General features: G+C 35.4%; 1 protein-coding gene across 11 annotated transcripts in view; it reads right to left on the bottom strand.

Moving 5' to 3' along the window:
- LOC128700397 (pH-sensitive chloride channel 1) overlaps nt 1–24,847 on the bottom strand; it is a 658,890-nt gene that overhangs the window by 17,672 nt on the left and 616,371 nt on the right. For 7 of the 11 annotated variants that reach the window (XM_070087056.1, XM_053793636.2, XM_053793602.2 and 4 more), the window contains 3 exons: nt 21,898–21,948; nt 8,440–8,610; nt 6,708–6,722 (listed from right to left, as the gene is read on the bottom strand). In XM_070087056.1, coding sequence (XP_069943157.1) covers nt 6,708–6,722; nt 8,440–8,610; nt 21,898–21,948 — 237 coding nt within the window. The remainder of the gene's footprint in view (nt 1–6,707; nt 6,723–8,439; nt 8,611–21,897; nt 21,949–24,847) is intronic. The other 4 variants (XM_053793610.2, XM_053793650.2, XM_053793657.2 and 1 more) reach the window with 2 other exon arrangements.

Raw genomic sequence — 24,847 nt, 5'->3', positions numbered from 1 at the left:
ATCACTGCTGAAGATACTCTTCCAATCACTGCTGAAGATACTTTTCCAATCACTGCTGAAGATACTCTTCCAATCACTGCTGAAAATACCCTTCCAATCACTGCTGAAGATACCCTTCCAGTCACTGCTGAAGATACTCTTCCAATCACTGCTGAAGATACTCTTCCAATCACTGCTGAAGATACTCTTCCAATCACTGCTGAAGATTCTCTTCCAATCACTGCTGAAGATACTCTTCCAGTCACTGCTGAAGATACTTTTCCAATCTCTGCTGAAGATACTCTTCCAATCACTGCTGAGGATACTCTTCCAATCACTGCTGAAGATACTCTTCCAGTCACTGCTGAAGATACTCTTCCAGTCACTGCTGAAGATACTCTTCCAATCACTGCTGAAGATAGTCTTCCAGTCACTGCTGAAGATACTCTTCCAATCACTGCTGAAGATACCCTTCCAGTCACTGCTGAAGATGCTCTTCCAATCACTGCTGAAGATACCCTTCCAGTCACTGCTGAAGATACTCTTCCAATCACTGCTGAAGATAGTCTTCCAATCACTGCTTAAGATACTCTTCCAATCACTGCTGAAGATAGTCTTCCAATCACTGCTGAAGATAGTCTTCCAATCACTGCTGAAGATACTCTTCCAATCACTGCTGAAGATACTCTTCCAGTCACTGCTGAAGATACTCTTCCAGTCACTGCTGAAGATACTCTTCCAGTCACTGCTGAAGATACTCTTCCAATCACTGCTTAAGATACTCTTCCAATCACTGCTGAAGATACTCTTCCAATCACTGCTGAAGATACCCTTCCAATCACTGCTGAAGATACTTTTCCAATCACTGCTGAAGATACTCTTCCAATCACTGATGAAGATACCCTTCCAGTCACTGCTGAAGATACTCTTCCCATCACTGCGGAAGATACTCTTCCAATCACTGCTGAAGATACTCTTCTAGTCACTACTGAAGATACTCTTCCAATCACTGCTGAAGATACCCTTCCAATCACTGCTGAAGATACTCTTCCCATCACTGCTGAAGATACTCTTCCAATCACTGCTGAAGATACCCTTCCAATCATTGACGATAAAGTTAAAGAAGTTTTCTGATTATCAGCACATAAGAGAGACGACTTTTTTAGATTTTTTTAATATTATTATGTATTATTATTATTATTATTATTATTATTATTATTATTATTATTATTATTATTATTATTATTATTATTATTATTATTATTATTATTATTATTATAATTTTTGTAAATGAAACTATAGTGCAGCATTTGGGTATTTTTATTCAGCAAACGTTTCACTACTGGCTGGAGAAACGTTTCCGGAATAAATGCACATATATGTTACATAAATGTTTCATTTATCAACTTGTGGGATCTCTAAACCATTTATGCAAACTTTGTCGGTCTTAACAACAACTTGTTTGTTTTCTTAAGCAGGGAAGTCTTCAGAGGTTAGCTAAGTTATAGGGATGACCAACTTCCACTAGTGGATTTTTCCACTGGTGACTCTGCCTACTACTGCTTTACCTTATCTGACTACAGCACATCGCTCCTAATAGGCGCATATGTTGTACTTTTCTCGATTGATGGACTGAACACATCGACTCCAGGCAAAAGGATTGGTTACCTCAAACTCCTCCTCATCCTCCACCGTTCTTCCCTGTACTGGATTCACGAAGGGTAATTGCAATTCCTTGGATCAAGAGCCCTTCACCAAAATGATGACACCCTGTCTTCCCCCTCTCCCATCGCATTGGATATATTTCATAATTATTATAATACTTAAAAAATATATAGATATGATTCTGCAATAAGGACCAGTATTTTTCATCATGAAATCTGTATGAATGTCAATACAAAAACTTCAGAATTAAAAAAAAATATAAATATAAGCTATTTTCTGATAGAGTATATTGTATGTTTTTTTCCATTCTTCTATTCTCTAGTAGCCCCAAACTATAAAGTATATCGCTGCGTACTATTGTTACGTGGACCTGGAGTTTACCTGGAGAGAGTTCCGGGGGTCAACGCCCCCCGCGGCCCGGTCTGTGACCAGGCCTCCTGATGGATCAGAACCTGATATTCACATCTAGTGTATACTTTTATTTTTCTTAACTGCATTAACAACATGAATTATTTATGGTATACCACATAAGTAGATAGATCTGAATATACAAAACTGAACACAGTTAAATAAATAGCTGAAAAATTTACTGTAATTTACAAGACACAGTAAGTAGACATATCTGAATATACGAAATATTGCTACTTTCAGTTGCCAAATATCCAGTTAGTATCAAGATGAAATACATTAGTTAGTCGTAAGTATGTCACAGTTTGGCAAATGAAGAGTCAGTTATGGTGCGCAGTACAGTGAACTGTGTCTCAAGTTATTATTCTCTGACGAGTCAGGTTTAATAATAGCAATAATTTTTAAAGAGATGGACCAGTAAGCCAGCGGAAGGCCTTGATCAGGTGACCGAAAGTTCCAGCTACAGGTCATAATATAATTAAGACCCACGCCAGGAAACACTTGTCCTGTTTCTTGACAAACTTTATCTAATATAACCTCTGGATAGTCTTGGCAGGGGATTTCTGGTGAGAAACATGAAATTTCTCACTAACGTTGGTCTAAATCATAGAAAGGACCAGTGACTGAAAGTTTTGACACAGATCTTCTGTTGAATTTTCAGCTACGCCCGGGAAAATATTATATATCACATAATAAGATACGATATAAAAGATTTACACCCAGTATAAGAAAAAGAAAACAGCTCCGGTTTCCTGACGAACAAAACCCCGATACGTCACAGAATTTTTTTTAAAATTCTGGTGGTTTAATACAATTTTTTTTCTGTTACAGTAATTTAAAGACATTTTAAAGATTAATTTTCACGACAGCGATCACCAGCCAGCGAAATCAGGCACTAAGAAGCTCAGCGGCAAATATTAATTTAATCATCCACTCTCTATTGATGTATGATACAGTAACCCAGTCATGGCTGGTTCCTGACCCCAGCTGCATACTGAGCTCAAAAATGAGGTCAGAATGGGTTTAAAAGCGCATGATAGATTTCAAAAGTGAAACCTATCATGGCTTCAAGAAATTTATGATGTTAATAAAGTGAGCGTACGATGAGGTTCATGACTGACTCGATGATGAATTTGAAATAAAGAACATTACTGGTGCAAAAGAGAATTTACGATGGATTAAGAAATGAGCCAATGACGGAGTTCAGAAGAAATCCCATGATGGAGATCTAAAGTGAGCCTCCAAGAAGGTTCAAAAGTGAGCCCTAATGGGGTTTATAATGTTTAGGTAAAGACACGAGAAAATAGACCGATTTTGAGACCCACACATTTAATTTGCATGACGTCTTCATGATACAAGATTTCGTAATCTTGTATCATGAATAAAATAATCAATAAAATAAACTAAGTACATTACAGACACTGCGCCATACGATAGTATATTCCACCGTCTCCACGGTCTTTGCACCTCAGTTGATGCTGGAGGCATGCTGGAGGCATGCACTAAGGTGCTTGCTGCTGCTCAACGTCTTCAGGATACTTGATAGGTATAACTTCACCTTCCCGAGAGGTACATTAGTTGAAGATCAACATCTTCATAAGACTCCAGAGCTTAAGCTCATTACGCTCAAGAAGCCTCGCACCCTTAGCTTAACACCTTCAAAAAGACCCAGGAGCTGTCGATCAACACACTCGAGACAGAATATGTATATTAACACCCTCCAGAGGCCCAGAAGCTATAATTAAACCTTGTAAAATAATCAAAATATTTGATCAGTGTAATGAAACTAGGCATGACACATCCGTAGAGTTTTTGACTGATCTTTACTGTTGAATATCTTCCATTTTTCGTTAAAAAAATATTTTGATTATTTTTTTGTTTACGAAGGCAAATTGATTGTTGGACATATTGCAGAACAATTAGTTCTGGACACATAGCAGTGTAGCTGTTGTTGGACACATGGAGGCGTACTGCTAGACACATGGCAGTGCAACTAGCCTACGACGTCGCAGTAGCTAGTCCGTCTGAAACTCACTACAGGTAAACAAAGCCTTCAGTGGAAGAACATAGGTACCAGGGAAACCTTTTACTACTCAACGAAGTGAAGTGAAACCTGCCGTTAAATTTAACTCAAGCCAGTTCTTTTCCTAAAACAGACGGTTCAAAACTTTTATATAACGGGCACATGACTTAAAATCCAAATGGGTACTTGCTGTATGATTTGTTTTTTTTACATTGAGCTGATTTGAAACTGGTAGAACAATGGCGTAAGTCACTTTAAGATTGGTATTGATGAGGAGTTGGTTAGGCCCTATGGAGGGCCTAGTAGCTCGTGTGTACTAAATAATTATATATAAAAAAAATATTTTGCAAAAATCTCAGGATGGCCGCGTTTAATAGCGCCACAGTTGACCAACTCACCTAATTAATTTTGTAAGTACTTATCATTATATATATTTTAAACTTTTCAATATTATGTTTATTTAACACAATGAAACGGATTTTTTTTTAGTTCTGCGAGTTTCCTTTACATCGCATTTTTTTTATTACATAAAGTATCCCCCTAAACAATTTAATATAAAGAAAGTTGAGCACATTTTCAACCTTAAAATTTGAGAGATTAACACCCCCTAAAATCCATTAAAATATATTACATTCCTCGGCTTGACTAGCAACATCTGGAGCAGTATTGGTTCATGGCGTCCATGATAAGTATTGATAGCTTCAGTGGAATGTTAAATACACAAATAACCCGCACATAAAAGAGAGAAGCTTACGACGACGTTTCGGTCCGACTTGGACCATTGACAAAGTCACACAGTGTGACTTTGTCAATGGTCCAAGTCGGACCGAAACGTCGTCGTAAGCTTCTCTCTTTTATGTGCGGGTTATTTGTGTATCGTTCCAGTCACGGTATTGTGCCTTTTTGTTATTTATGAATGTTAAATAAATATTAATCGAACAATGCTTGATCGATTGATACAGAATTTTAGTAGTATGTGACAGGGCTGAGCTCCAGCTCTCGCGCCTTTTTAAAAGTGTTAAGTCATAGCTTCAGGCTCTGCTAATGATGTGAGTATGTCAAGACCTGACATACTCACCCAAAAACATTATCTATGAATGAAAGGGAAGACCTGTAGCTCCTGGCCATCCTGCGAGTGTTCAGATCCAATCGATTCAGTATATTTGAATATTATTTTTTAAAATATAAAAAAATAAGTATCGTAAAAACACATCAAACCACTCATCCAAAATTTTAAAACATGACTTAGAGGGCTGGGCTCCAGTTCACGGGATTATTAAGACTGAGTAACTGAACAACGACCTGCTCACACTGCTCTGTTCAAGTGAACACAAATGAACTAAAATTTTAGTATCTTTTCAAAAGATTGGGTTCTAGCTCCTGGCAATGGCGTGGCTTCCAAACCTTAAGTTACCCGAAAATATATTCCCATTACTTATGGTTCCAGCTGTTGATCGCTAGTAACTGGGTTCGAAAAGAAGGAAATTACAATCAGATCTCCTAGCAAAAATGTGATCTAACACTATGAGATACTGTATATAAACCAGAAATCAACCTTACTACATGCGAGAAATCACGTGACTCTCTTGGACATTATGTTGAGGAAAGAGCTGCAGCTGGCGGTCTGCTGCTAACACATGAAAAGCTAACAATATGAGTAGGTCAGCATGACATTGCATATTTAAAACTTAAGCATGAAAAACATCCAGGATCCCAATAAGACGGACGTCCACCGAAACGTTTCCAGCTGGAGCAAATTTTTCCAGGGGTAACGTTTTCCTGGAGGGCCAGTTTGCAAGGACCAATCTTTTCCATGGAGGCAAACTTTTCCAACGAGGCAACTTTTATAGGGTAACAGATGTTTACAGTGAAACAAAATTTAGCAGCGAAGAGGCAACTTTCTACAGGGAGGAATGAAACTTTTACACAGAGGCAAAATTTTACAGGGAGGAATCAAACTTTTACAGGGAAGAACCAAATTTTTATAGGGAGAAAGCAAACTTTAATGAGGGAAGAGTTAGATTTTTGCAGGGAGGCGAGCTTTAACGTGGAGGCAAAAATTTTCATCAATAAACAGGAAGCAAGGACACAGCAAGCTCAGAGCTTCACATCTATATTGTAGTTCTCCCTTAAGACAAGCCTACAGGTGAAGTCTGATTGATACCCCTTCCGTGCTTCTCCCCAGCGGATGCTCATGCCAGTAACTGAAAGGGTAAACAAGGTCAGTCTGAGAATGCTTCCCTTACATCCTGAAAATTAAAACGAGAAAGCGAGTAATGAGGAACAGGAAGCAAGATGAAGAAGGTAGCTGGAACAACGTGAGGAGCTGGAACAATGTGAGGAGCTGGAACAATGCGAAGGAAATTGAACAGTGTAATGGAGCTGAAGAAATATGAAGTTGGAACAATGTGAGATGGCTGGAACAAGGTGAGAAAGAGAGGGAAATATCATAGGGAGTAATCTGGAAAGATGACAAAGATGGATTAAGGTAAGGAGGGGAACTGGGACATCGTGAGAGAAAAATGTAAATAAATTTATGGAAGCGCAGACTTCCTTTCCGAGCTTGACAACAAGCACTGAGAAACTCATGCAGCTCTCCAGTGATATCTGGAACGTTTGATTTTATACTTACTGTCACAGTCACATCCTGGAAAAGACGAAAATAATTGGTGTAATTATTTATGGTTCTTTTAAAGTCATTTACAAGTGTAATCTGTAGCAATATACTTAACTCATTTCTCCCAGACAGTAAAAACAGATGAACTAATGAGCTGAGAAATATATAAAACTTGCGAATATATTTTTGTGCAACAGATCTATGACTCACGTGTTTGTTTCTGTCGATATTTCACGCTCTTAATATATTCATGGAAGAACCTTGGAGGTAATTATTGCTTTCGAAATACGATATGTACTAAAGAAATCCTTGTTAGCTCCTTTTATGAGAGAATTAAGAATTCATTATAAATGTATAGCGTTAACTAATACACGATATACTGCGTGTGTATTGGCACCTGTATGTTGTGTGATATTTAAGCTAACCAAATAAAATCCTTCGTTCGATGTATGTCAATTATTACTCTGTAATCAAGATGACACCTTGCTTTCTCGGGTTCATACCACGCAAACTGTGTTTTGAACAGCCTTGCTCCACAGACCAGCCAATTTACCTCCAGGCCCCTGAATCAGGAGCCTCACCTTACCCTCACCCCCCACAACTAATTCCCGGCCCTTGGACCCAGAGGGTCACCCTGCCCGTTACCCTGCCCATTCTCTCCGCCCTGCTCTACCCAACACCCCTTTTTTCCTTTACTCCATCAACCTACCCGAACCCACAGTTCCCGCACTAAGGAAATGTTAGCTTCAAAATATTAAGAAACGGAACTTGTTAACAAAAGTAGCGGTGAATGTTTCTTATCCATATTAATGAATGTGGCCTAAATTTCCTCACAATAAATATATTTGGCTTAAATTTAAATTAAAGTCTTCTGCATTATTTTGACGCAGATAATTAGAATATGATCTTAGGGTGACACCATTTAAACATAATGATGATAAGTGGCTTTCGAAAGCATGATTAGTTTGAGGCTTTAATAGCATGTTGGTATGAAGCTTTTCTCTATGAAGAAATTAATTCTTCATTATACAACAATTTGTAATGTTTACTGTATGAATATATGATACTTCAGCTACATGGACACATAAGGTATTTCCTCTGCTTAGAATGAAAATGTTGCTGTTAGAAATCCAAAACTTACCATACATAGGAACATAACGTATGAAACATTAGGTAATTTACCTATACCTCTGCAGTGAAAGCCAAGTATATATTATAAATACAATGCTAGGATATACCAATATATAAATAAGGTACACAGTGTTGGTCATGGTATATATGTACTTATACATTGGTGTGTAATACCGACAAACACTGGGTAAAAACATCTGAGCAAACATTTTATTGTATTTATTTATGGAAACGCTCCGATTCTGAGACTTGATTCACTCGTACAGAGTGAACTAGGTCCAGGGGTAGTAAAAAAAAACTTTCATAAAATGTCGTAAGGGTTTCTTCATGTGTCTTTAACCACATACCTTCACCTCTATAGTCTCCATAAATAATCTCTACTTTAATAGACAAGTCATCTTCATATTAAAAAATAACACAGGAGATATAACCTCTACCAGAAAAAGCCTATTTATTGAATTAATAGGCAAAAATTTGTAACATTAATTTTAAGAACACCTTCCATAGCGGTGTCTAGCATGGGGAGAGGAGAGATATAAGGTAGCATCTTGTCTTTATTATGCCATGTGCTAAAGAAATTTTCAGTATTATTGTTAGAAGACACATCATTTCGTACCTCTCCGTTGGGACAGTTGTTGGGCGTATTGGCGTGAGAGCACTGGGAGTTGCCGCAGTTGGCACAAGACATCATTTCGTGTGAGTTCCTGTTGCCGGAAGGAACGTCCCCGATGCCGCCACAGACGCTGCCGTCAGAGCCCGCAGGACCACCCGGCCGTTTTCTCTCCGTCTGTAAAGAGAAGCTTGAGGATGATACCAAGACTAGCATGCTGGGCCTGAAGTCACACACAGGCAAGACAACTTAAACTGTGTTACTGATAATATCAATCATGAAAGACTGTTTCTGTGGTAGATTAACTAGCTGACCAATCCACGAACTTCAAAGATTTATTCTAACATCACTTTACAACTTATAGCGAAAAGTAGTGCAAGATAGATATGAACTACTAAAAACTAGCGGATAGTTTTGATGGGCTGGACCGAATATAATTCTGCTGACACAAGATCAATGCATTGATTTAAAAATGAGTTGAAATTCAAAGCTGAAGTGCTGAACAATTAATGAACAATGATAATCAATCACTGTATTATTCTAAAAATTAAGGACAATAGTTGCATTATGAAAATGACAAGAAGCAAGAAGTGTGAAATGCAGATAGTGAGGACTAACTAGCCTGAGAGACTAGTGGTAAACAAACTACTGTCTCTGCAGCTCACACTGTGGAAGGAGGGCAACAAACTTATTGGGAGTTTAAGGGCCTGTCACATTTTATATATATGTATATGAAACATTTCCTTCTCATTAACACAGTCGTCATGCGTAGTCCAAAATTTTGACAAACCCCAATGATGGGCAACATTACCATTACAGATGTAAAAAAAAAAAACATTAAAATTAAGGTTATTCAATTCATTAATATATCTGACGTAACTCGGCAAGAATTGATCAGCAACAATTAAACTAAACAAAAATCAAGCTAAATGTAAAACACTATTATTCATTTTTTACAATACATTGTTAAAAATCTTATCCATTGGTAATGCTTTCGTGGACTGGACTGCAACTCAGGCATGCATAAAAACAACTGAAATGCAGTTCCAATAGAAAGAAGATACACTATTAGAGATGCTCCTACATACATGCAAAATCAACTTAAATTATCATCCTTTAACTTCAACCTTAATTAAACATTCAGTTTTTTTGCATAATCTTCAACAAAGTGAATAAATGCATTATAACTCAAATAATTTCACGTGATGTCTACATCACATTCATTTTTATCCAATCTGATTAACATCTATTTTCATCATACAGTTCCTAATCGCATAACGTAGCAACGGTTGGCATAACCATTTCCACTTTAATAAAGAAACAATGAATGGTTACGCATATTACTGTTAAAAATTAGCTTTCACGTACGTGTTCAGCGAAAACAAATTAACTCCGTGAACAGGAAGCAAAATAATCTAATTCCATCAAGCTAATTATGTTACAACTAAAAATTTACTTTGATAAATATATAATATTTCAGGTGTAAAAGCAGAAAGAAAATGAGCTATTACTTTTAAAGCTACATACCAATACCCCAGTTTAAACTGTCGTTCCAAATACATAGATTTATTGCACTTACAGATGGAGTGAGCGTCATTTCATGTCAATCTACACGAGTGTACATCCCAGTTTCTTGGTAATAAATAAACATGAGAAATGAAGTGCATCATTGAGGTAACATACCTGTCTCTCTGGCGAGCAAGTCTAATAATTAGAGGAAGGGTCCGATAAATCGGTTTATTGTTAAAAATAATTGGTGGATTTTCCTGTTTTTTTTTTAAATTAAGCATTGCTAAATTACTCCAAGAATGCTAATGCATTTTCATCTAAATAACTTGACAAAATTAAGTTGGAAAATGGCAACACTCTAATTCCTACACCTTTGATTTCTCTGAAGAAAAATGCTTCAAATTAAATTCCAAGTGGAATTTACCTCTATTCTATTCGGAGATATGACAACATTGGTAATGTAAGCAATAACATAAATTGCAAAAAAAAAAAAAAAAAAAAAAAAAATGAACCAAATAAAAAATAAAAAAAATTGAATGGTCAGTATAGAAAGTTAATATATATATATATATATATATATATATATATATATATATATATTTTTATATATATATATATATTTTTTTTTATATATATATATATATATATATATATATATATATATATATATATATATATGTATATGCAAAACAACCACTCTGAAAGAATAGAGAAATTCCAAGCGCTTTCGTGACTACTCACATTATCAAGGAACTATGAAAGTAAAGCATCCAAGGAAGCTATATAAGGGGTCTGGCCAGCACCTCACTATCAGATCCCACAACGGTTAAACACGTGACGCGCGGCGACCCAACTTGGATAGGTCCTTTGCACAACTCACCCATCAGCATTTTGGGGGGAATTCTTTATCAAAAGTTTTTTTACTGTATCAATTAAAAATATGTTGGTTCTCCCTTACCATGAAAACTTGGTTGATATGCCTTCTCTTCTTAAGACTTTTAATATTAAAGTTGTATTCAAAAATCTTGATACAGTAAAAAAACTTTTGATAAAGAATTCCCCCCAAAATGCTGATGGATGTGTCTATAAGATTCCTTGTAAAATTTGCGATAAAGTTTATTACGGTCAAACTGGTAAAAATCTCGAACTAAGATTAAAACAACATAAATATAGCATTAGAACTGGACAAGATTCCAATGCTCTATTTATTCATGTAAGAGATTTTAACCATCCAATTGATTTTCAAAAAGTTGAGAAAGTTGTATCAAGCAAGTCCATGGTCGACAGGAATATAATTGAATCTTGTTTCATAAAAAGCAGTTTTGACAATAATATGAATATTTCCTTTGGTTTATATAAATTAGATCCATTTATAATTAATAGAATTTGGGAAGAATTTAATACACTGGACAAATAATAATTTTTAAATTTTCTTGGGTAGAATAGTTTGTGGGTGAGTTGTGCTAAGGACCTATCCAAGTTGGGTCGGCGCGCGTCAGGTGTTTAACCGTTGTGGGATCTGATAGTGAGGTGCTGGCCAGACCCCTTATATAGCTTCCTTGGATGCTTTACTTTCATAGTTCCTTGATAATGTGAGTAGTCACGAAAGCGCTTGGAATTTCTCTATTCTTTCAGAGTGGTTGTTTTGCATATATATATATATATATATATATATATATATATATATATATATATATACATACATATATATATATATATATATATATATATATATATATACATATATATATATACATACATATATATATATACATATATATATATATATATATATATACATATATATATATATATAGAAAAATATATATATATATATATGTATATATATATATATATGTATATATATACATATATATATATATATATATATATGCAATAAGATCACAGTAAACAGGTGTTTACTGTGAAAGAATTGAGAAATTCCAAGCGCTTTCGTGACTACTCACATTATCAAGGAACTATGAAAGTAAAGCATCCAAGGAAGGTATATAAGCGGTCTGGCCAACACCTCACTATCAGATCCCACAACAGTTAAACACCTGACTCGCGCCGGCCCAACTGGACGGGTCCTTCGCACAACCTACCAACAAACTATTCTGCCCAAGAAATAAGAAATTTTAAAAAATATTATTTGTCCAGTGTATTATTAAATTCTTCCCAAATTCTATTAATTATAAATGGATCTAATTTATATAAACCAAAGGAAATATTCATATTATTGTCAAAACTGCTTTTTATGAAACAAGATTCAATTATATTCCTGTCGACCATGGACTTGCTTGATACTACTTTCTCAACTTTTTGAAAATCAATTGGATGGTTAAAATCTCTTACATGAATAAATAGAGCACTGGAATCTTGTCCAGTTCTAATGCTATATTTATGTTGTTTTAATCTTAGTTCGAGATTTTTACCAGTTTGACCGTAATAAACTTTATCGCAAATTTTACAAGGAATCTTATAGACACATCCATCAGCATTTTGGGGGGAATTCTTTATCAAAAGTTTTTTTTACTGTATCAAGATTTTTGAATACAACTTTAATATTAAAAGTCTTAAGAAGAGAAGGCATATCAACCAAGGTTTCATGGTAAGGGAGAACCAACATATTTTTAGTTGAATAAGGCTGATTGTCCCTTTTTGGATTGTGAAAAGTATTTCTAGCAACTTTAAAAGATTTATCAATTACATTTCTTGGGTATTTTAAATCATTACCTATTTCATAAATTTTGGATATTTCCTCATCTATGAACTCAGGACTACAAATTCGTAAAGCTCTGTTTTCTCATCAATGTTTTTGAGAGCTTTACGAATTTGTAGTCCTGAGTTCATAGATGAGGAAATATCCAAAATTTATGAAATAGGTAATGAATATTTCCTTTGGTTTATATAAATTAGATCCATTTATAATTAACAGAATTTGGGAAGAATTTAATAATACACTGGACAAATAATAATTTTTAAAATTTCTTATTTCTTGGGTAGAATAGTTTGTTGGTGGGTTGTACGAAGGACCTCTCCAGTTGGGCCGGCGCGCGTCAGGTGTTTAACTGTTGTGGGATCTGATAGTGAGGTGTTGGCCAGACCCCTTATATACCTTCCTTGGATGCTTTACTTTCATAGTTCCTTGATAATGTGAGTAGTCACGAAAGCGCTTGAAATTTCTCTATTATTTCACAGTGGTTGTTATGCATATATATATATATATATATATATATATATATATATATATATATATATATATATATATATATATATATGTATATATATATATATATATAAATATATATATATATATATGTGTGTGTGTGTGTGTGTGTGTGTGTGTGTGTGTGTGTGTGTGTGTGTGTGTGTGTGTGTGTGTGTGTGTGTGTGTGTGTGTGTGTGTGTGTGTGTGTGTGTGTGTGTGTGTGTGTGTGTGTGTGTGTAAAGTACTACTTATAAAATAAGCGCCTCATAATGAGATGCAAATGAATATAAGCTACACTTACAAACGTAACTATATACTACACTATTCAGCTTTATGATAAATTTTCGTTCGTGTCTTTTTTTTTCATAGGAATCTGGACAAACATTTACATAAAAGAATGCACGATAATTACTACTCTACGTGAATTAACATACATTTGTGACTTCCACTTTATGAACCGTCTACAGGGATGTGAGATATTGTGACACCGTACAGTCATGGATAAAAGTCTTATTACATGCCGAGACCAAGAACTATCGGATAGAAACTCGGAACAGCTGGGACCTACTTAGGACTCGGTATAAACAGATATGTAAGTGGACTTTTAACCCTGACTGTACATCCCATGCAACATAAATCGGCCAGGATGGTTCCTTGCAGGGTTTCTAGTACAGCGAATAGATGCAAAAGAGGGTGACGCTACTGCTACTAACTCCTCTGCGTGGCAGGTGGGTGGTGGGGGTGGGGAAGGATTAAACTTATTAAGACTAAGGAACGAAGCGGATAGTTCACTGAGGCAACATTAAGATTAGAACCATGACACAAGCGTTAAGTCAGGGTTAAATGACAGTAGTAACACTGGCAGGATCCAGTGATTCCTCTACTGCAATTGTTCCTACAAGGCTAGCGAAATATTCTGTAACATGACCGTGAAATGCAATAAACCCTGACGTAACTCTGCATGTCCATAGTTTAACATGGTGTTACTTACAAGGTAATCCCTCTATACGGGGAGCCATAATCAGGGAAATAATTCAATATTAATTGATATGTTTTCTTTCCATTATGCTTTGATATAATTCATGTATTCACTTGTATCTGATGATATACCACAGTATTTCAGCCAACGAATATTCAACTCTAGGACTAAATTGACTAAATGTTACTCTGAATACACTAAGGCAGAAAGTGGGCGTCGTCGATATCTACTCACAGACACCAGGCACTAGTGGGGGAAAGCGCACTCTCTCTACTATATATTAAGGTTACACTGGAAGCAGGCCCACCATGGCTGACGATATGACTCTTAACTACAATACCACCAAAGCTCCAACAGCTGTGGCGTGTCAGGCTAAACTGAGTCTTAGACCTTACTTCCACAGGGACGGGTTTTCTCTTCAGCGATATTTTTTACATAAGGAACAAAATTTAACAAAAGAATAAAGTGACGTGAACCCTATATGACAAAAGTATTTGTTGAATTAAATGTCTCTCCATCGAAAAGTCGAATTAATGCTAAGCGATTTATAGGCACTAAGAAGTAAATAAAATGAAAGGGGTAGAGAATATTCATACCGGCATCAAAAAGGCCCATCCAAAAAATGATGAATAAATTATAATTAAAAAATATACATGAATAAGAAAACCGATATAACTAAACAGTATTTTAAAGATAATATTAACTAAACCCATGTATCTACCTGTTTTCTTCCTCGAATCAAACCTGGCTGCCGGTGTGACTCTTGCGGGTTCAGCGTTTCCCTATGAATAAACTGTAATAACAGTTGACTAACACTATCTAGTCAAGTTTTAGGTATTAAACGTAATTAAAGTTTAGTTAAGCTACGACTACAACGCTAAAAAAGAGACTTGTCATGGTACATAAAACTTATTAAATTTCACAACATGAGTGAAATGAAAAAAAAGTTAAATAATAAGAATTAAATAAATCACACTAGAATATGCAATATTTTTAAATTAACCGAAAAAAATCCTGCGTTTACGAGTCTGAACCCTATTATTATTATTATTATTATTATTATTATTATTATTATTATTATTATAATTATTATTAACCACTTGGAAGCGCTTAATCAGTAAGGAACAGACAGCGCCAGGATAACAGGAGTTAATTAGGTAAGACGCAAGCTAAAAGGAGGGTTGCTTCAATTCCTTTTACCACCTCTGGAACTGGATTGGGAACCTCATTCTCAGAGAAAAGAATAAACTTACTTCAGGGAAAACTCGAGGTTCTACCTGGATCTGTTTGAATATTTTCCTACCACCCCTTATATTCTATATTCTATGTGAACTTTATTTAAAGGCAAAATCCATTGACAAAAATACAATGACGAATAGAACAACATAAATAACGTCTCAGAGCCTACATCTCGAATACTTTGTCAGCTCCCCGGCGGTGGGCCGCATTCCCAGAATGCTGCAGGCATTTCCCCTGGATCGCAACACTGAGTCTCTGAAAGAGGAAGATGGCCGCTCTGTGATCCTTAGTTTCTATGACAAGCTTTTCACCCAGCTCTTTGAGGAACTTTAGAACACACTTGCCCCATGTTCGTCAATCCCCCCAAGTGTGAAAGCATCACACTAAACCAGGAAATAATCAGTGCTGTGCGAACAATCTTTCCCGAAGCTCCTACTACAACTCCATCCAAGAGCACCCTCAAGGACAAACTGAATGACCTGAAGAGAATGAAGGAGAGAATAATGGATCTCGATGCCCATGATGGCCTCTATATCTTCATACGGTGTCTTACTCTGCCAAGACTCTCTCACTTTTGACAGCCCAACACTCAACTAATATGACTCGCTTCTAAGATCAGTCTTTAAGAAGGCCCTGAATCTGTCAAAGAAAGACCAGCAATGGAATCAGGCAATTCTTCCATTGTGACTGGGAGGTGTAGGGGTTCGCAAGGCAACTCAGGTAGTTTTACCTGCCTTTCTGTCTTGACATCCAATGGACTAGTCAAGAAGATTATCTCCGAACGCTTGAGAGGTGCGGTAGAAGCTCAAAACCCCAGGTTTATTGAAGCAGCCATGCTGTGGGACACCCTTGTAGACCCCTCAAGAAGACCAGTTCCTCCCAAAGAGAATAAACAGTCCCACTGGGACAAACCGATAATGGAAAAAATCGCCAACACAATGCTCACCAACGCTTCAGGAAAGGACAAATCTCGTCTCCTAGCGGTGAAGGCAAAACATTTAGGAGATTTCCTTTCCAAACATTTAGGAGATTTCCTTTGGCAGACACCTACTTGCCATACTCTGAAGCTGAAGGGGGTGGAACCACCAGCTGCAGGGAGACCCAGAAGATCCGTAAATATGAAGGCCTGCCCTCTTGCTATAATTTTATCCCAGTAGGGTTTGTATGCCCTTGGAGCTTGGGACAAGTGTGCTCTAAAGTTCCTCAAAGAGCTGGGCCTAAAGCTCGTCACAGAAACTAAGGATCATAGAGCGGCCAACTTCCTCTTTCAGAGACTCAGTGTTGCGATCCAGAGGGTAAATGCCTGCAGCATTCTGGGCACGCGGCCCACCGCCGGGGAGCTGGACAAACTGTTCGAGATGTAGGCTCTGAGATGTTATTTAAGTTGTTCTATTCCCCACCGTATTTTTTGAAATGTATTTTGTTTTTAAATAAAGTTCACATAGAATATAGAATATAAAGGGTGTTAGGAGAAGAAAATATTCAAACAGATCCAGGGAGAACCTCGATGAGGATGAGGGTCCCCAATCCAGTTCCAGAGGTGGTATCTCCCTATATATATATATATATACATATATATATATATATATATATATATATATATATATATATATATATATATATATATATATATATATATATATATATATATATATATATATATATATATATATATACATATATATATATATATATATATATATATATATATATATATATATATATATATAGACATATATATATATATATATATATATATATATATATATATATATATATATATATATATATATACGTAAGTAATAAAAACATTTTAATAAGAATAAGAATAATAAAAAATTACCATCATTCGCAAGTTTATCTTAACTTTCAGTTGTCTAGATAACCAAAGTTTAATTTTATTATGTATGAATAATGGTGTACAAACGTCACAATCAAAGTTCTGTTGTTAAAACCCTTAACACATGTAGGAGGTCAGTTATTTGAAGAGTTTGTGTCGACACTGGCATGGCATGATCCACCACAAAACTACTTTTATAAAAAATGATGCGTCTATATCCAAATTTTATATATATTAAACCTAAGAAAAACTAAGATGGAATTCCCCCTAAAATAAAGAGAAAAAATCACTAGTTTTTAAGAAAGCAAATGAAATCGGAGCCTATCTAGAGTACTCGCTTGAGATTCAGTTTGCGTACCTATACTTCGATCCAAGAACCTTTAGAAATAAGATCTCCAAACTCTTGCCAAGAAGCCGGAATGGTGAGCAGCGATGTAAGCCTAATGTAGGGGCACTGGGGGCAGGCTGCTGCTTGGAGGGGCATAAAGGTGTAATGGCGTACTTGCTACCTTGGGCTAGGTGTCAGAACTTGTGAATGAGAATATTGTTTGAGACATCAATAATAATCTTCGTTTCAACTGCTGGTATTTCTTAGTTTCACTCATGATAGCAATGAGGCATCAACATTAATTCTTGGTTATCATAAGATGGAACTCAGTGGTAAATTAAGGATATTTAATTAAATTAATAAGACGTATAGAAGTCCATATTTTAGATGACAAATAGGTTACTATTGTAATGATGTTAAGTTCTTATATATTATTAATATTGAATTATCGGAAGACAAGCATATTAAGTTGCCAAAACACGTTTATTATATAGATATTTCCAGCACTGCTCATGATTCGTGAATGACTGATCGTTCTCGATTAAAGTTGTCACAAAAAATATAGATTAACCTTCTATAAGAGCCAAGATTAAATAAATATGTAAATATCATTTATGTTTAAAATAAGACTGCACAGTGTTTTTTTATTAAACTCTATTCCCCTTTTTAAACTTAATGAATTAAAATTATTTTAAGGTATCTTCTGTTGATTCTAATTGATAAGTATTCTAATGATAGCATTACAAGCAAATTTATTGTAAATATCAATAACTTTAATTTCTAACGTACAAAGAACTTCTTTGTATTATAGCTTAATACGAGTTCACTTATCATGGGAACCCTTAGTCTCACATCTACTTGAAATCTTCCTGCGACTCTACTAAGCTTTTAACTATATTAGTGAAGAAAAGATACACGTTGCAGAACAAGCTTTTATTGGGACTACGTTTAGCACTGCTTAGAGCCAAACTTTAGTCGCAGTACAAGCTTGTGCTACCTCGTGTCTTTTCTTCACTACTGTCGGCAGTACGCCAGTCCTCTCCTCCTCGTGCTATACATTAAAGCGCTGCAACACTAACTAAATCAGGAAAGCCACGCTGGGTAGAGTGAGAAAAATTTGCACACAGTGGCCCGGGTATGATACTTGCCAACAACCAAGCCTCTACTTTTTATTTTAATTTGTGCCCATTAACTAAAGCAGTTAGTAATTATGAAGATCATTTTATGCTACGATTCATTCTAACCTGCGATGACTTTCTCACAACACGCTTGTATCCTATACCTGAGAGAAAAGGGAAAACAACAAGTGAGAAGGAGACAATGGCGTAGGGAAACCATTGAGTGACAACACGCATTCACAGCCCTAATGATGCAGCCTAGCCCAACGTAACGCTACAGACTAAGAAATAAAAGCAGGTCTGAAGAGGAGTGAAGAATTGGGTCTAAGGGAAAGAGAGAAGGAGAGGGTGCGAAGAACAAGGGTCAGATCAAGAAGATAATACTGCAAAAGATATGAAGATAGAAAGAGGTGTTCTTTCGAAGTAAACGAAGGGAAGCTTCATAAGAGGAAAGAATGTGTACCTTCAATATGGAAGGAATGTAATAGGAGGAAGAGATGTAGCAGGATAATGAGTGGTAGGATGAGGCTGGTTTAGGTGAGTTGAATGGGAAAGCTTTTAAGGTGAGGTAAGGACGAAGGATACAGATAGGACTGGCCATAAAAGATAGTGTTACCACCACAAGTTTAGAGATGTTGTAAACTTACAATATTCAGATATGGTTTCATAGTTTACGAAAAGACCTAAAATTATACTCGCAAAGAAAGTAAATGAGACTTGGAAATGGAAAGAGATGTTGATGAATTATTGTCTAATGTGTTTACAAGACCTGAGTACGAAATGCAGGTACTGAGGAAGAGCATGAGGAGCTGGGAGTGAGATATATTGCTGTCTTTAGAACTCTCTAAACAAAAACTGTTTAGTTACTAGCGTAATGGATAGTGATTGGTTAAATAATTTATGACATTTGTGAATGAGTAGGTCATTTCATCATTGGTTGTAGAGCTGAAGCATAAAAATTCTATAGTTCGGTGATTGAACCATTTTTCAGGGTTTAGTCATCACAACAATGGTTGAATAGTTCGGTCTTCGCATTAATAATCGGTAAGTTTGATAATAAGAAAAAAATGATTGAAAAGCTTATTCATTATACTTGTCACCAAAAGAACGGCTGGATAGTCATATTATAACACAGTGAACGGTCACTTATAATTCGTTTCAGCCTCACATTGATAACAGATAGTAGTGAAAAGAAAAAGTTCCAAGAGTGAATAGCCGAAAATCATCAAGCCAAAAGTTAAGAATTAAGTAATTACTTAAACAGTTAAATATTTACAAAAGCTGATCAGTTTTAGTTGAAGCCAATAAATCCGACAATATACAGCGAAATTAAGCTAGTGACTGCACAGTCAGTCATTGCAGTGCAGTGATTGAACAGTTAATGAATCTCATTAACTGCTCAAAAACTATAATGGTTAGCAGAACTGTACATGGTTATTAGTGGTAGTTATCCACTCAGATGTTAGAGAAGTGAAGGTGACCGAAAAGCCGTAGAAAAGAAGAGGCTAAGATAATAGAGGATCTCTTGAGAAGTGCCCAAGACAAGGAAGAGTTGAAGATGAGTGAGGGGCCGCGATACATCAGAAAATAAGTTATATATATATATATATACATATATATATATATATATATATATATATATATATATATATATATATATATATATATATATATATATATATATATATATATATATAAATATATATATATATATATATATATATATATATATATATATATATATATATATATATATATATATATATATATATATATATATATATATATATATGTATGTCGTGCCGAATAGGTAGAACTTGCTATTTTGGCTTAAATAGCAACGCTCTACTTGTCGAATAAGACAAGCGAAAATTTGTGTATGAAATAATTTCGCAAAAATCATTCTAAACCTAACGAAAGAAATATTTTTCATTGTGTTTATTTATTATTAAATTATTGTAAACTTATCTCAAATATATTTAGTGGGATTAGGCTAAATTAAATTATGCTTCTTATAATAAGGTTAGGTAAGTTTTCTATGGTTCTTTTGGTACAAAATTATTAATTTTTACATTAACATAAATGAAAAAGTATATCTTTAAACGTATAAGAGAAAATTTTAGAAAGAAATTAATTTTAAATGAATCCTTGCTAATTGATCAATTTTTCCCTATTCGGCACGACACACACACACACACACACACACACACACACACACACACACACACACACACACACACACACACACACACATATATATATATATATATATATATATATATATATATATATATATATATATATATATATATATATATGTATATATGTATATATATATATATATATATATATATATATATATATATATATATATATATATATATATATATATATATATATATATATATATAAATATGGAAGAGGGTAAGGTTTTGGAAAAGGCGTATGACAGGGTGGATAGGGGGGCAATGTGGCAGATGTTGCAAGTGTATGGTGTAGGAGGTAGGTTACTGAAAGCAGTGAAGAGTTTTTACGAGGATAGTGAGGCTCAAGTTAGAGTATGTAGGAAAGAGGGAAATTTTTTCCCAGTAAAAGTAGGCCTTAGACAAGGATGTGTGATGTCACCGTGGTTGTTTAATATATTTATAGATGGGGTTGTAAGAGAAGTAAATGCGAGGGTCTTGGCAAGAGGCGTGGAGTTAAAAGATAAAGAATCACACACAAAGTGGGAGTTGTCACAGCTGCTCTTTGCTGATGACACTGTGCTCTTGGGAGATTCTGAAGAGAAGTTGCAGAGATTGGTGGATGAATTTGGTAGGGTGTGCAAAAGAAGAAAATTAAAGGTGAATACAGGAAAGAGTAAGGTTATGAGGATAACAAAAAGATTAGGTGATGAAAGATTGAATATCAGATTGGAGGGAGAGAGTATGGATCATAATAATAATAATAATAATAATAAGGGAGGGAGAAAGTAAGGTTAGTTTGGGGTATAGGTAGCTGTGGCTGAGAAAGAAAGTAGAATCAGTATGGAGTATAGGCAGTTAAGGGTGAGGGAGTTAGACAGGAGGCAGCCGTTTAAGGTAGTTGTGCCGTAAGTGCCACGTTGATTAGACTGGACGCTGGTGGGAGGGCGGGGCGGGTGGAAGGGAGGGTGCCGCTTACAACACGTCACAAGTCCACACCAGGGCCACACTAGGCCACAATAGGCAGCCAGTAGGCCACATATTAACCTGAACCTACCCAGCCGCTTACCAAACTGAGGCCAATTCGGTGTATGGCCTGCGGGATGCGCTGGAATAGAGTAAAACAAACATCATTAGGAGGAAGAAAGAATAAGATGCAACAATATATTATCATATATAATAAATTACAAGTATTATTGACGCTTAAGAAGAATTATAACAGAACCATTTAAAAACATATCAGCATACAGCATAACAGATTATGGAAAAAGAGCTGGCACTTCGAGTACATGCTAGCGAGGGGTTTGAGCCGACAATCAGTGACAGTTGTTGACATATAGGTGGAACCTCAGCCACTGCTAGAATGCTGATCACCCTCCTTGGTCACCCTCGCACGAGCTCTACCTCAGCTCCGCTCACTTGATGTTACATCTACACACTGATGATCTGCACTTCACTCATCACTCTTTATTGGTATACATGTCTGCAGGTATATTGTCATCTTCAAGGTTAACCAGATGTTTCACATGTTTGATTACCCACTCACTAGTAAACAGGCATTACCCACTTACTAAACACTAAGGTATTATCCACTCACTAGTAAACAGGCATTACCCACTCACTAAACACTAAGGCATTACCCACTCACTAGTAAACACCACTCATAAGTAACTACTAAAGCATTACCCACTCACTAGTAACTACGAAAGCTATTATAACTAGACGCCACTTCTGGCGAAACTTTTTCTCAAAATTGTGTTTAAAAAAATAAGTTAAAAAACTCAATATAAACTACCGATTAAGACATTACGTGTCTTTTGTTTTATTTTGGGGGGGAGGGGGTTACACTACCAACAGTTTAAGGGTGAGGCTGGCATTAGCCCATGTGGAGCCCTTTTCTTAAAAATTTCATGCTTTTCATAAGCAAATTTGATCGGCACTTGATTTAAGATCTACCAACTACACTAGGATAATTAAGGATGCGATCAGCATAGCCACTAATATGAAGGTTACTCCAGTGCGTAAGAAAAAGTTAAAAGAAAATTCTAGTTGTATACACATTGAAAGAGTCACACTTCATGGGTGACTATTAGTTAATTTCACATTATTCCTTTTACTGAAAACTCCTCTGTCTACTTTTAAGAAGTTGACGATTGCTGTATCACTGACACTACCAATGATATAGAGTAGCTTATTATAGCACCACCAGTGACAGAACAGCTCAGGTATCAAATTCAGATCATCTTCAATTACTTCAAGTCTTAACATTCAAGATATCGTTCATTTTATGTTTTTCAGAAAGATGTGTTTCTATACAGATAATTTTGCAAGGAAAATAGTCAATTTAGGAACATCATAATGCAGAAAATTCATGCAAAATGCGGGAAATACATGAAAAGGCAAACGGAAGAGGTAGAACTATAAAAATCTATGGTAAATGAGTCATACAAAAGAGACACACTAGGCCTAAAATAAGCCGCACATCAACTTAAACCTGCCAAGTTGCATGCCCAACTCAGGAGCGAGAACAATAAATGCATTGAATTAACCACATTTTAAGGAAGGAAACTGTAGAGACGCAAAGCAGTTAATATTTTATTTTTTTACAATATTTTGAAATAAAACACCGAACAACGAAACAACACAAAATATGTAAAATACAGAACACGTAAGAATTTTCAGCACAAAGAAGCAAGTAGTCAGTCACAGTAGAATAGAAAAGTGGCAAAAATTAAAAAAAATCGAACAATAATACTTACAATTATTATAGAGTTGGAAATATTTAAAAATATCAGTGAATTAAGGAAACAAAAACTGCAAATATGTAACTATTAGTAAGGTAGGCTATAAAGAAAATTAAAGTCCAGGAAAATAGAAAAGGCCAGAAACAATAAATGCAGAAAGAAATGGGGATAAAACTGTCTTAGAGTAACAGTTAAACGAATGTAAGCAGTTAGGAAAAGTAGAGATAAACTGATGAAGATTTTGATGTACAAAAATATATAGTGAAATCTCAAAAACACTAACGCTAAGATATAATAATAAAAAAAAAAGGATATAGCTTTAAATAAAATAAATTGGAGAACCGTACTGGATGAGAAAACTTTTGAAATACACGGCTCAAAATGGAGAAGGAACAGAGGTGTAAGTTGAGTGTAGTTGAATAACAACATTGTACAACGCAGCAACACAATAAGATCAGAAACTCACAACTTGTCTAGTTTTTTTTAATAACAGAATTCCGAAAAAAATATAAAAAACTCATTGTGATAAATGCGTGCATTCCACTATACAGCATCACATGTTACAAAGAATAAATTATTTATTTATGACAAATGAGACGGCGATTCTGTCTAGCTGATAATTCATTCTTAGTATTGTTATATTCATGGTGGTCTGAAATTTCATTTATATTTTGGAAGAGGAAGTTTCAGTTTAACTGACCATGTAACGAATCATGTAATTACTTAGAGAAGATATATATGAATTAATATTAGAGAATAAAGGCAAAGCGGAATACTGGGATTCACCATATTTAAGTCAGGGTTAAATTATTGGCTTTTGCCTAAGAAAAATAAGATGAAAAATAGAAATTTCTATTGTGTTAAAAGTTACAAAGGTGATCAGGGAGATTTTGTTCTATATATGATTGTAACTAATAAAACACTGATGAAGTTACTAGAGAAAATGAGTAAAACGTCAAGTCAGCAAAAATCTGCTGATGGTTGGTTGGGTGGTTAATAAGGTTTAAAGCTTATCAACTAGACACCAGACAAGAATACTTTTAGCCTTATAATAGATTTAAGTAAACTCTCAGCCTATGTGCACTGAGAGAAATGCTGCCCTCTGTCGACGACTCGTATACTAAGGTGCATACTATTGTTGTTTTATCCATTAGGAGACAAAACATTGTCTCCTGACAAGTGTCGTAATCATTTAGTTGACCCGTTATATGTGTGTGAAGACGTACTGTAACTAGAACTAGGAGAACCCATAGGTAAGGACCT

This window comes from Cherax quadricarinatus, chromosome 20, assembly GCF_038502225.1.
Source record: "Cherax quadricarinatus isolate ZL_2023a chromosome 20, ASM3850222v1, whole genome shotgun sequence".
NCBI lineage: Eukaryota > Metazoa > Arthropoda > Malacostraca > Decapoda > Parastacidae > Cherax > Cherax quadricarinatus.
This window is presented reverse-complemented; position numbering and strand designations above follow the sequence as displayed.